Source organism: Geotrypetes seraphini, chromosome 4 (assembly GCF_902459505.1).
Source record: "Geotrypetes seraphini chromosome 4, aGeoSer1.1, whole genome shotgun sequence".
In the NCBI taxonomy this organism is placed as follows: domain Eukaryota; kingdom Metazoa; phylum Chordata; class Amphibia; order Gymnophiona; family Dermophiidae; genus Geotrypetes; species Geotrypetes seraphini.
Genome location: NC_047087.1, coordinates 59,008,780 through 59,023,533, shown reverse-complemented (window position 1 = coordinate 59,023,533; position 14,754 = coordinate 59,008,780). Strand labels below are relative to the sequence as shown.

At 37.2% G+C, this 14,754-nt stretch overlaps 1 protein-coding gene across 2 annotated transcripts in view; it reads left to right on the top strand.

Moving 5' to 3' along the window:
- RPGRIP1L (RPGRIP1 like) overlaps positions 1–11,790 on the top strand; it is a 326,668-nt gene extending 314,878 nt beyond the window's left edge. For both annotated transcript variants that reach the window (XM_033943001.1, XM_033943003.1), the window contains 2 exons: positions 5,378–5,511; positions 11,178–11,790. In XM_033943001.1, coding sequence (XP_033798892.1) covers positions 5,378–5,511; positions 11,178–11,272 — 229 coding nt within the window. In that variant the 3' untranslated portion in view covers positions 11,273–11,790. The remainder of the gene's footprint in view (positions 1–5,377; positions 5,512–11,177) is intronic.
- Positions 11,791–14,754: the final 2,964 nt, after the last annotated feature.

Below are 14,754 nucleotides of genomic sequence, written 5' to 3'. Positions count from 1 at the left end.
CAGGGTAGAACCAGAAATTATTCAGATGCAGTAGATATTCAGTGCTGGTGACTAGATAGCTAACCAGGCATGTTGGACCGCATAAGAAACAGCCCTAGCTATACCTGGTTAGATATTCAGGTACAGCATGGAATTTACCTGGATAATTTTTGGGTGCTGCCAAATACTCAAATAGGTACCATTAATTTATCAGGTATTTGAATATTTGAGCATAATATAGCCTGAAACAGCACCTACAAAAATCCTAACTATTCCAGGCTGAATATTGTTCCCATTAAATGGCTGACTCAAATGTGGCAAAACTACCTATTACTTAGATCATCTAAGCCAAAAATATGATCATACTTAAAGCATGGAGTTTTATGATATTAAAAATATAGCTCATACATTGGAGATCCAATATTTGGTGCTTCTACATATAAGTATGGCTGTATATATATATATATATATATGTATATATATATATATATATATATATATATATATATATAAAATTTATAACAGCTTATTCACCAATGCTAGCTACACATTTAGCACTGCTGAATATAGGGCCCATTTGAAATATCTAGATTAAATACTTCACATTATTTCCTAGTAATTTTTCTGAATATTGACCTTACAATATATACAACTCCAGGCCATTAATAAACCATTCCTACTAGCAGCAATCAAATATAGCCACATGACTCTTATAGAGTCACAAGCTACTAAAAGTTTGACTAACCTGCCATGTCCTAGTGAGTTTCACATAGGAAAGATAATTCCTTTCATACGGATCTGAAGGGGCGATGAATTCCACAGTCTAAAAGGCTTGCATCTCATATTTAGCAGTTTAAATTCTAAAAGTCCAAGGACACTCAGAAAACCCTGAGGAGACATGCGATCCTTATTTAATTGAAAAACTTTAAAACCAACATTGGGGCTTTGAACACCACTCTTTACACAAGGAGCCAGTGCTGTTCCTTCAGAATTAGGGTGCGTTCTTTTAAAATTCTTCAAAGGAAAACCCTAATGTAAGGAGTTAAAATGATAAAACATGATGTGTATGAGGGATCTTCATAAAGTTGCCGCACTTTTATTTTTTTAAACACTATTTATTAAATATCTCAAAAGCAAATTACATCACTACCTGCAAGGTTGGCCGGCTTGCCTGCCTGACTAGTCACATGACATTCTACTACATACCCTCTTACCACTCCTCCCGCCCTAACCATTTCCCATGAAAATATGAAAGGTCAGAAACTTTTTGAAGAACTCTTATATAATAACTCAATGGATTACTGTTGTAGCTGTCTGATCTGCAATAAGTCTCTATGTCATTGCTGTACTAGAACAGAAACCTGGGGTTCAATTGACAAAGAAGAGTTCAGTAGAATTCTTAGATTCTGGGCCACCTCTTGTTTCTTCAGTTCTTGCCATTCATGATCTGTCACCAAAGCGTGGCCTTCCGATGCCCTAAAGAATCCTGCATTTGATAGATTTATTTATCTCTAACCAGAAATTCAAAACATAGAAAAGTCACTCCCTGCTCAAAAGAGCTTACAATCTAGTCAAGACAGACAAACTGGACAAGAATGTGCATCAATACATAGTGCTCAGGTGGGGGAACTACAGAGGGAATGAAAAGACAGACATTGGTGCTTAGAAGATGGGTTGGAGTTTGGAATTGAAAGCATCTTCAAAGAAGTGGGTTTTGAGTCTGGACTTGAACACTGCCAGAGATAGAGCTTGACATACAGAGTCAAGCAGTTTGTTCCAGGCATACAGTACAGCAAAGTAGAAGTAGCTGTGGAGGAGGAGGAAAATAAGAGAGATTTATCTAGAGCGGAGTGCCGGGGGGGGGGGGGAAGTATGGGGAGAGATGAGAGAAGAAAGATGCTGAAGAGCTGCAGAGTGAATACACTTGTAGGTCAGTAATAACAGTTTAAACTGTAAAACCGTTTTGATGTTTGATAAGGCAGTATATCAAACTTTTAGTAAACCTGAAACCTGTATGCGAAAATGGATAGGGAGCCAATGAAGTGACTTGAGAAGAGAGGTATTGTGGGAAAAGTAACATTGGCAAAATATGTGGCATGCAGCAGAGTTCTGAACAGATTGGAGGGAAAAGAGATGGTTTAGCAGACCAGTAAGAAGCAATTTCTTTGGAAATTGCAATTATCTGTCCCACAGAATTTTTTTTTTTTTTTAACCCCCTATGATTTCTCCTGTGGTGGTGTTTCTTCACATAGGCTTTGATTTATTACAATTGTCTGTCACACAGAAATTTTTTTTGATCCCCCCACTAATATTTCTCCTGTGGTGGTGTTTCTTCACATTGGCCTGTCAGTGGTCGGCAAACTGCGGCTCTTTAGCCATTTGAGTGCGGCTCGCCTAAAGCAGCTGTCCCCAACATGCTTCCTTTCTCACTGCCCTCCCCCAAGTCACTGCCATTGGGGAACAGGCCGCCACCACAGCTGGTGAATAGGCTACCATTGCCACCATCGGGGAATAGGCTAACACCACCGCAGTCGGGGAACAGGCTGGCGCCGAGTTCTTAGCTCTCCCTGCTTATCTTCCTCAGCGTGGAGCCGACCAATTCTCACCACCCAACGTCAATTCTAATGTGGGAGAGGAAGTTCTGGGCCAGCCAATCACTGCCAATCAGAATGGGCAACAGGTTTCAAAGCCAAAGTGTGTGCAAGCTTGTGACTGAAATTTGTTACAAAGCCTGCAAACAAAAAGTCTTTGGCCCAATGTAGATAGTTTGAAAAATTTTCCCTAACTAACTAATAAATTAGCGCTTTAATATTACATTTTAAATGGTCCAATGAATCCTAAACTGTTAGAGGATACTGAAATGGAGCCTTATGAAAAATTGATAATTCATTTGATAACTGCACAGTGTGAAATTGATAGAGCTTGGAAATAAACCACTGCCCCTGACATTCAGATATGAGTGAGAAGAGTAGAAATGATGAGGCTCATGGAAAAGTATGTATTGGAGAGAGACTGGGGAAGTATAAAAGGACTTGGGAACTGTTGCAACAGTGAATGGTTATGGAGAAATTAGGTGGTGTGAGTGGCTAATCTGAGTAATCTTGCTTGGTGTGTGGCATATGGATTAAGGGATGGAGGGAGGATGGTAGAGTAAAAAAGAGAGGGATAAACTGGAAAACTCTCTTACCAGTTTTATGTTCCATTGCTGGAGCACTCAAGGAACCACAATGACCCAAGTTATGTTGCATGTTGTTTTATAAATTAAAAAATTTAAACAAAAAGCTTTTTTGCCAAACGATACTATCAGTTTTTGATTGATTCTGAGTTGGCCTCTCTTTTACACTGTTAAGTAAGTGACTAGGATAGCAATAGATATAGAAACAGAATTTGATAGCATATAAATATACAACACTTATCTATATACCTTTTGCTCTGGCCTACTTTATCTCCAATTTTACCCATATTTTATATACTGTATACTCGCCCTTGTTTTTGCTACATTATGGAGATATGTAGTTTCAATTTCCTCTTCCCAAATGCATAACTGCTATTCTGTACATACAGAAGGAATTGATATATTAACCCTGACAGGATTCAAACTTAAGAATTTAAATTGTTATATTTTTTATCATCACTTTGTATTGTACCAGGTACTAATGACAATTTGCTTACCTGTAACTTTGACAGTCTAGCTAAGTTAATGATTACGGTAAGCGGGTTATAAATGTGCTATTAAATTAAGTCTGAATATACAGTATATACATTTTTAGACTGACATTTTGTTACCTTTCCCAATACATGTTAAAATATCTATTATTTTTCTTTTCTCATCAAAAAAGTAAGGACCTCTTCATGTCAATCATTTTAGAAAACTAAAATAAGTAAAGAGATAGCTGTCAATCAGAGTCTCTTTGGCGTTATATATTAAGAGTATGCTAAGGTTTTCTGAATTTGTCTGTGCCAAATACCATGGAGAATTCAGCTCTTAATAATAGAATAAACAGAATTCAAAATCCTTACCATAGTCTTATTTTATAATAGAATTTATGCATTGCTTACAAGTATAAGTTGCTGCTACTAGCTAAGTACTGGACAGCCAATTCAGTAAGGCATCGGGTGCAGGCAGAATTTGTTTTAGATTACTCTTTAATTCCTCTGGAAATGGCCAGATAACTCCTTTTGTAATCCGCCTTGAACCGCAAGGTAATGGCGGAATAGAAATCACTAATGTAATGTAATTTGGGGGTCCTTTTACTAAAGCATGCTAGCCAATTTAGCACACGCTAAATGCTAACGTGTCCATTATATTCTATGGACGCGTTAGCATTTAGCGCACACTAAATCGTCTAGCGCGCCTTAGTAAAAGAGGGGGTTTATTTCTGATTTGGAGCCAGGCATCACAGCTGGAAGTATATAATAAGAAACCTGTTGAAGAAAAGTCTCTTACATGAGGTCAAATGTTGTCAAAGAAGCCAGGAGAATTAATGTAGTAAAAATCTTGAAAATGTTAAAAAGAAGCCATGTTCAGAAATGGTATCTGGGTGTTACCTAGTGTTTCATGATTTCCAGCATTAATTCTAGGTTTCTAAGACAATTTTTAAGTTTTCCATGAGACCCTTTACCTGCGAGGAAAAAAAAATAGCAGTGTTATGGCCTTTTACTAATGTTTATTCTTCAGGCACTCCTAGACATTACCTATGAACTGAGCAATCCTGAATCGTAAATATTTAAACAATTTTAAGCTCTGTAAAGATATGGAGGGCAGTTTTCAAAGCCATTTTACTTGACCTTTTTTAAAATGTCCTTCCTTGGTCCATCAGCGGTTTAAAAGAAGCACCATTTTGCACCTGCCTAAGGTCCCACACAAATAACAGGTACTAATGTTATGTGCTTAGGCTAGCTAATTTTTTAAAGAAAAAGTATAAAAGTACTTTACTGAATTAGCTTTAAGTCTGCATAGTAGAAGTACCCAAGTATATGGGCTATTGGAAGATTGCCCCCATGTTTTGATTTTATAATAGTACCCCTATGTGAAGTGTCAAAAAATGATGCTTATTTTATAAAGGCATTCAAAATACGAAGGGCCCCTTTCACAAAGCCGCAGTCATGATTCTCTCGCAGCAAATGTGATTGCCCAATTCCTATGGGCTGCATCACATTTGCTGCACAGGGACTCACTACTGCAGCTTTGTAAAAGGGGCTCTAAATAATGAAGATATTTCCACACATTTCTTCTAAATAAATTCCTATTAAAATTTAATTTATTGATGTATGGGTCAATCCATTTCCTAACACTGAACCATATATATAAATCCAGACCTGTAAAATCAGTTTATTAAAATCACAAGATTTCATCTAGTTATTCATAAAATTTTCTGTATGTGTGTTTGCCTTGTAGTGTGCAGTTTACTGTGGTTAGTGACCCTTCAGATGATGAGCAAGATCTTGAATGTGAAGATATTGGCTTTGCTTATGTCAGTCTAACAGAGATATTTAAAAATGGAAACGATGTTATTGAACAAAACATTGACAGTAAGTTCATCACATTCTTCTGAATTCCTTCTTTTCTGGCTATGTTGAATTTCACATTTTTTTTATACTTCTGGATTTGGGACTATACCATCTGTTGCATTTACTATTTTATAACATTAATAATCCTATAGAATGTAAACTTGTATGCGGACAGAAGCTAAGATTTGTGGTTTCTGCACCTGCTGTAAAAAAGCAAACAATTTAAGATAAATTGTTTATTCTGAGTAAGGGCCACCTATTCTCTTCATTTGCGGTTTTGAAAATTTTGGACATTCACAGTATTACATACTAATCATTATAGTTGGGGCAATCAGTTTTACAGAAACAGCAAAAATCAACAGTAATAAAGATGAAAGTGGTGTCAGGCCAACAAAAACTTGAAAAACACTGCCATACAGGTTTCGCTTACCTTTAGCTGCCTCTATCTCTGCTTCTGCCTGCTTGCCTTGGACCCGATTGGCTGATTAGACAGCGGTAGGACGCCTACTGCCACCTACAATCAGGATGCCATTTATAGAATCCAGGCCATAGTGTCTTGTAGAAACTTGACTAACAGAATACGACCTTTTATACTTGAATCAGGTTTGCCCCCCAGGTTTATCCTATCTCTATGTCCATAGGACAGGTAGATGCAGAGGAGGGTTGGCTTTAGTCTCCCTGTGTGACACTTCCATCTCATATCTGATTCTCTGCTTGAATTTATCTTTTACCATTGCTCTGCCTCACCCACTTAAGTTTTTCTAAAGTTTTATTGAAAATTTGATTAAACGCCATCATAAATTTACAATGATAAAAATAGGAGTACAAAATTTAAAACAATAGACATATACAAACAAGATACGCAGACTCGACATACAGTTAAACGAAAGGGAAGAGGTGAGAACTAGTCTGTTGCCTGCCACTGTGAACCTCTTTTGCTCTCCACAATAGATGATCACTGCTTATAGTCTCATTGCCCATTTGTTAGGCAATTTTAATTTACATTTTGAAGACCCATCTGCACCTTGTATTATGGATTTTCAAGCTTTTCTCTTGACTTTTCTATTAGTACGATACATTACCCTTCCTAATCATGAAGTGGATCATGTTTTGGATGCCCTGTTCCATCTCCCTTCATCAGTATTTCATATATATCCTCTAGAGCCCCAACACTTCTTCCCAGGACTGTTTGTTGGAGTTTGGGCTTACAATTCATGTTGAGGCATCCCCTACCCTTAGTAAATCTTCCCTTACAGTGACTTGTAGAACCTTACCACAGAAACATTTATTGTGCAACTTCCTCTTACACCAATGTCATTTGCACATATCCCTATTTAAACACAGACATCAACCTAGAATTGTGAGCTTTGGAATACTTATGATTCTTGCTCCTCCTGCAGCTGGGAGATGCAAGTGATCGTTTACTCCAAACCTTCTGCTCCTTAAGTGGTAAGTCAGGCAAGTTGAGCACTTGTGAATAAAGGTTCAATTCACTGATATATTTTCAAGATACAAATGGCTCACTATGCATTACAAAGCCACTATTAACGCAGCAAAGTGTGATTACGATTCTGAGCAAATATTGCAAGCTCCTAATTCAGTTATGTATTTTACACCCCTTTACTTCTGATAACACTCTGTCTTCTTTGACTGGTGAAGATATGGCTGTTCATTCCACAAACAAGATTTAAATACTGCACTTGTTTGTATAAACTGCATTTGATCTATCTGGTTCACCATATCTTAACTCCTTGTACTGTACACATCGTATTAGCCCGCTCTGTGATAACATCATGCTTAGACTATTGTAATGTTCTCCTGATAGGATCTTGAACATGAGAGCTTCACTGTCTCCAATTGGTGAAGAAATATGCTCTTTATTAACTGGTACTCATAAATATGACCATATTACCACCCACCCCTACCCCGATCTTTAAAATATGAATGATGGGTGCCCCTACTTATCTCGCACAATACTTGACTCTCTTCCTTCCTAATCACTCTCTTCACTCATGCAACTATAACCAACTTATAGTGCCTGCTTACACTTACATTAGATGGAAGGATTCCAGTGGCAAAGGGAAAGCCTGTGAGTTTGATTTTTTGCCAAAACAAATCAATTTGAATCGATTCTCCCAAAAGTGAATTGGTGAATCAATTCGAATCGTGAATTGGGCAGCTGGTCCTGGTGCAAAATGAGTGTATTAAACAGTTACCCTGTATATTAAAAGCTTGGGAGAAGAGTCAGGCTTCCACCTGGTTCGTGAAGTAGAGTTAGATGTAGTACCTCTGGGAGTGAATTCCAGAGCGTGGTAGCTACTCCTGCAAAGGCTCTTTGACATCATACCATTTCTTTTGATGAGAATACAGATAGTAATGCTCCTTGAGAAGACCTCAGAGGTGTGTAAAGGCTAGTTTGTTCTTTAAGTATCCTTGCCCATTTTGTCTGAGGACCTTGATCAAACAGATTTAGCCATGTAAGGTACTGGAAGCCAGTATAGATTTTGCAGAAAGGATGTAATATCACACCACTTGCAGCCTTCTGTCATTCATGTTGCAGCATTCTGAATTAGTTGCAGCTGATGCAGATTCTTTTTGGTTAGACCAACATACAGGGCATTACAGTAGTCTAGCTGTGATGTTGTCATGGCAAGGACCATTGTGATCAGACGTCTGTCCAACATATGGAGAAAGATTTCATAGCTGCCATAAATGATAGGGACAATTTTTAAAGGCTGTTTGAATTTGCAGTGATGAGTCTAGTAGTAGCCCAAGATTCCTGATCTGTGACCTTAGAAGAAGTTCATACTTCCTAAAAAGTATTTTGAATTCAGATGAACCCAAAAAATCTCTGTTTTACTTGTGTTCAGGCAGAGTTGCTTGTTGTTTGTCCATTCCTGAGTTGTGGGTAGATCTGGTTCAGTGGATAAGAACATAAGAATTGCCGCTGCTGGGTCAGACCAGTTGTCTATCGTGCCCAGCAGGCTACTCCCACGGCAGCCCTTAGGTCAAAGACCAGTGCCCTAACTGAGTCTAGCCTTACCTGGGTACGTTCTGGTTCAGCAGGAACTTGTCTAACTTCGTCTTGAATCCCTGGCTAGTACTATTTTATAAAGATAAGTAGGTGCCTTCTTCTCTTTATATAATAGCTTTAACATGGGCATCTTATAAGGTGCTTTAACTAAGCATCCCTTATCTTGTTTTCTATAAGAAACTTTAGAAGCTGTAGAATGATGATCATTACTGTATTTCAAGAACTATAGTACACACCCCATACCCTCACTCTCCTCACACATATATTTCCAGCGTGCACTCTCCCACACATTTCCATAACACATAAATATATACCCACATACTCCACTCCCACGCTCAGCATCTCAGATGCACACATACACATATGTAATACATTCCTACACCTCCACACACACACCTGTTCTGTTCACAGAGACACAAGGAAAATAGCTGACAGATTTTTTTTTTTTAATTATTTATTTAATTATATTTGTTTTCTATACCGTTTTCCCCACAGAACTCAGAATGGGTTACAGGTTAAACATACATAATATACAGTTAACAGGTTACAGTTTGACATTACAGTACAAGCTTACAATACAAGGTTGTAGCCTAACTCGATACAAACTGGGGATCTAATACCAACAAATATAATATAGAGTTTACAGGTTACAATTTGCCAAAGATATCCTTAACAGTGCAAGTTTTTTCAATACAAGTTTTTATCATAACTAGACACACACTAGGGATCTAATACTAATATACATAATATACTGTTACAGGTTAAATTTGCCATAGTTACAGTTAAATATTTTTAAATACAAGTTTTTATCCTAACGTGACACATACCAGGATCTAGTACCAATATACATTTCTCTATAATCCATCGGTTATGGACAGTTAATGACTAGCAACTCCTCCTTTTTTGTGTGTAAAGGCGGATGGTAATTCTTGATAGCCTGAGGGACATCTGAGAGACACAGTCCTATTAGTTGCCCCAACCCACACTCTTGCAACTAACTCCTTACCTACCCATACACCACAGTCCCATTAACTTGCAATTCTAGCACCTGGATACCACTTAAACATATCTCCTCTTACTACACACACTATCCATCTATACATACACTTCTCCCACATGTATGCATACACTTATACCCTAGACACCTTCAAGCCAGAGACATCTTTAAATTTGGTTGCATTTGTTTTAAAGCACTCTTCAGTTTATTACCAACATACCTATCTTCCCAATCTAAAATATACATGTCAAGTAAGAATACAAGAAATTCTGGTATGTTTATGTATTCCACTCCAAAAGCATGTCGTTACAAGAGTTCTTTGGAAAAGACACTTGCTTTCCAAGCTGGAAAAACGAATTCTTGGATGAGTTCTTTGGTTGCTCAAACACAATCCTATTATGCATTTAGAAAGTCGATGAAAACTTACCTGTTTGAAAGATTTGTATGTTAATTTTATAGTTATAGTCTTTTATTTTACATCTTTTTTTTGTAAATATTTTTAATTTGAAAATCAAGAGAAACAATACAACACTGAAAACATATAACCAGAAACCAAAACTCAGGATAAAAGAGTCCACCGCGTAATTTTACATCTTTATCGAAATGTATTCTCTGACTCTGTATTTTCACTGAAATGTAACAGTTCTCTTGATGTGAACCGTCCAGAACTATTGGTTGGGCGGTATAGAAAAATAAAATAATATGCACACGAGACCTCTATTGGCACTAATTAGAATTTATGCACACAATTTTCTAAGTGTGTTCTATAAAATGGTGTGCCTAATTCTAGCTTGCATTAAAGCTATATTGACAAGACTAGTTCTAAAGTCATAATAGCTGCAAGCACTGGAGGTAACCTTTCCCCATATTAAACGATATACTATAATGGTAGTTTAAAAAAATAATTGAAGTATTAAATATAAGGAGGAGGCATCCATTCATTTGTCGGTGCCTAATTCTAGTACACAGATCTCAAAAAGGGGTGTGGTCATACGAGTGACATGGGTGGGTTATGGGCATTCCTAAAAGTTAGTCACACTGTTATAGAACATGCTTAATCTATGCATAATTTAGGTGTGTGGATTAAGCCAGATGTCACACACAATTTAGGGGCCAGGTTTTCATTGACATAAATGGCCGCACCTACATTTTATCACATGGATGGCGCTATGTATATTCTATAAACTGCAGATAACTCTAGATGTGGTTTATAGAATTGCGCTAAGTGAGCATTTTTTTCAGCCCTGATTTTTTAGGTCACATTCTGAGAATGACTGGTTCAAGAAGACATAGCTGTAAGATGCATTCAGTCACGTTGTATGAAAGGTGCTACAATATATACAATTCCATTATATATTTACATTTTATTGTATCCCAATTTAAATAAAATGAGTATTTTGCAGAAGCTACCAACTTTGCAGCTTAAACCATAAAACAGAGCACACTTGATGGAGGGGGGATAAAAAGAGGAATGTTTCTCCTATGTTAATTATTTTGTATTTTAAGGGTCAGTAGAAAACTAGACTGACTTATTTTAGGGATAGGAAGTACGAGTAAAACTCTTGCCCCATTAGTCTGACATATCATCTTAGACAAAATGTTGAAATGCAGCAAACAAAATGAATAACACATTTTGCTTTTTTTTTTTCTTTACAGTTTTTGATTCTCAGTCCAATGGTGAAATTATTGGAAAACTGAAAGTAACTGTGGAAGTCCTTCATGTTCTGCGCTCAGTCTATAAAGAACACTAGGTCCATATATGGACAATATAAATAGGTAGTTGGAAGTTCTTTGAAGATGCGTTGTTTGTAGTTATTTCTATTTAATGAATAATGTGTGCAAAAAGGACACTGAATTTGTAATACTAAAGTTTGTACATTTTTTTGCAGTTTTTTATGTTCTTCCCCAATAGGCCACCAATAGAGAAATACTTGTAAATAATTCAGACTTACATGATTGAATGATGTGTGGTATATGCAATGTCAGCATATTTAATGTAGAAAGTGGTATGTATGAAAGTCAGATTTTTTTACTTTTCATTTTAAAAATCCAAATGTTAACAAAGCTGATTAAAAAATATGCTTTGATGTTATCTCTAATCATCCTACAAATTGGAATGCCTGTGATTAGACTCATTACGACTTTTATACTTTGAAGATTTTATTATAAGCAATATATGAAAATTACTTGGATTAATGTGTTAATCTGCCTCTTTAAAATGCTAATGTCCATTTTACGCACATTAAATCTCAGTATGCATTTGCTTTGATTCATGCAGTTTCTTTCAAGTACATATAAAGAATGAACAGAGATGGCTTGGGGAAATCCACTGTGTATTCCTAGAATAAGCAGCATAAAATCTGTTTTACTGTTTGGAATCTAACTAGGTACTTGGGACCTGGGTTGGCCACTTTTGGAAACTGGATGCTGGGCTTGTTGAACCTTCAGTCTGTACCAGTATGGCAATTCTTATCTTCTTCTTATATGTTTAACTATTTTTACCTTTCTACTAATACCACATTTTGGCCCGCTTTTATGAAGCCGCATTAGGCTTTTTTTAATCACCGGCCATGGTGGTATTAGCTCCAATGCTCATAGGAATTCAATGAGCACTAGAGCTTTTACTGCCATGGCCGGTGATTAAAAAAAGCCTAATGTGATTTCATAAAAAGGGGAATTTGATATTTGATGGTTTAGAAAGTGAAATGAATGGGAAAAATCCCCCAGCATATTTATTATACATTGTGTGGCGCAGTGGTTAAAGCTACAGCCTTAGCACCCTGAGGTTGTGTGTTCAAACCCACACTGCTCCTTGTAACCCTGGGCAAGTGACTTAATCCACGCCCCTCCCCCCCCCAAGGTACATTAGACAGATTGTGAGCCAATCAAGACAGACAGGGAAAAAATGCTTGAGTACCTGAATAAATTCATGTAAACTGTTCTGAATTAGAACGGTATAGAAAACTGAATAAATAAACAAAATGTAAAAGTTCAAAAATAGAATTGAAAGAATTCCTCATATGTACAATTTGCACTATAGAATCTGAAAAGTGTATGGTTGAGTATATAATTTATTGTGCCTATAAGGAAAACATACTCTTTAGCTTAGAAAGTTAATTTTCTCTCTTTTAACCAATATCAATTCAGGATTAAAACGAATTTTTTAAATGGAGCCTTGAATCAATGCTACCAAAGGTCTGTCTCTAGAGGACACACATAATGCTTTTCATTTTTTAATTTACTTTTTGTTGGGTTTTTTTCCAAAGGATTTCATAGACTGCCAGTTCTCACTGTTTGCAAACAGACGTTGTTCCTTCATAAGCATATGTAAAGTATTCAGAATGATAAGTAATTTATTAAAATCGACCTAATTTGGCGTGATATATTAAATCTCTGCTTCAGTGATCACAGCCCATTTCATTTAGAGAATTAGGCATTCCCTCTTTATGTGATTAAAGCTCTGGAAAATGAGTTCTTTGCTCCAACTTGTGAACATTCAAAGCCTACTAATGGCAAGAAGATGGAATAGATTATGAGACAATTCATTACAGTTCAACAGCAAAAAAAGCAGCTATAATGCAAAAATGCAAGTATGAATATCTGCATATAGTTTGAGCCATCTGTGCTTTAATAGCTTCAATAATGGCTCTTTATCTTGAATGACATCCATGCAATATTAATTTGTTGATGCGCTTTCTGAGGCTAGTGGAATGTTTTAACCGCAGAAATCTCTACATTTTGGTATGAATTAATAGGCCCTTTTATCAAAGGGCTCACCATCTTAAGGCACAGAGTAGCTCTCATAAGGCTCAGCAAATACAGTACAATTCATTCCTTTGTAGCATTCCAGAGACAACAAAAAACTGCAAAATAAACACTGTTCCTAGTAAACTGTTATAGGGCTGTTGTCATTTAGAGAAGCTCTTAGCTCATTTTTGGCCACTTTTTCTAGCTTTCTCTGGATATATGCTCTCATATTGTCATTAAGATGGTTACTATATACATGACAATAATTAAAACAGCCTGATTCAAACAGATTAACAGAGTGGCTCTTCAAAATTCATTTGTGGTGATTTACCAGGAGATTCTCGTTATTGTTCTATCATGCTAAACTAAGTAATCACCCTTATGAAATTTTAATCATTTTTTCTTTAGCCATGATTTTATTGGTTTAGATAGAAACTACAGTCTGTTCAATACCTCTAACCTCTGGACTGTTTACATGTGTTTCTTTTTGTAGCTACTTACTGCATTCCCTAAAGCAGTGGTTCTCAACCCTGTTCTGGGGGTCCCCTACTGGGGGTCCCCTAGCCAGTCTGGTTTTCAAGATATCCCTAATGAATATGCATGAGATGATTTGCATACCTGTCACTTCCATTATATGCAAATCTCTCTTATGCATATTAAGTAGGGATATTTTGAAAACCCTACTGGCTGTGGGTCCTCCAGGACAAGGTTGGGAACCACTGCCATAAAGAGTTTAATTAAAGGAACAATTTTCAAAAAGATTCTCTGTGGATGGACAGGTGTTTTCTTACAAAGAAAAGCCTTTTAACATTTGTCTACTCCCTTTTTCTTTGGGAAAGCTACACAGGCTAATACACAGCACAGGGAATGGTGGGGGAGGCTGGGAAATACCAGCAAACATAGCTTAAAATTTAAATTCTCTGTGCCTGCTTTTTACTGGTATACTATGCACATTTCTTTTATGTCCTTTTCGGAGTCAATACGACAGGTATTTTATCTCAACCCGCAAACCAGATCTTGCAGAAAACCACACACTTTCTTGCCCCCTGCTGTTTTTATTTCTGATGCGAACTGCAGAAGTACCTCTGATCTGCTCTGCTTCTTTTTCACTTGTTCGTCCTTTTGGAGGGGTTCTCCATGGAAAAGGAACCAGTTTCGTTTCTGCAGAGCTAGACTACAGCTTCACAGGGCAAGCTTTGTGGAGCCAACCTGCTGTGTGCCACTTTCAAGACTTGGGGTCCGTTCCCCTGGGAGCTGGCTTGCCTCTTGACCTTGTCAAAGGCTTAAGCGCAGGCTGTATGCGCCCTGAGTAAGAGCCCTCAGAGTATCAGGACTCAAGCTGCGTTTTCCTGAACCCAGTCGTGTGTCATGGTTCCGAGGGGGTGGAGGTTTCAGTCAGGGTCCATCCAACTGGCAGCCTGAAGATCCTGAGGATTGGACTATTTGAAGAAAATTTGAGACAGAAATTCCTTTCCCTTCACTTCAG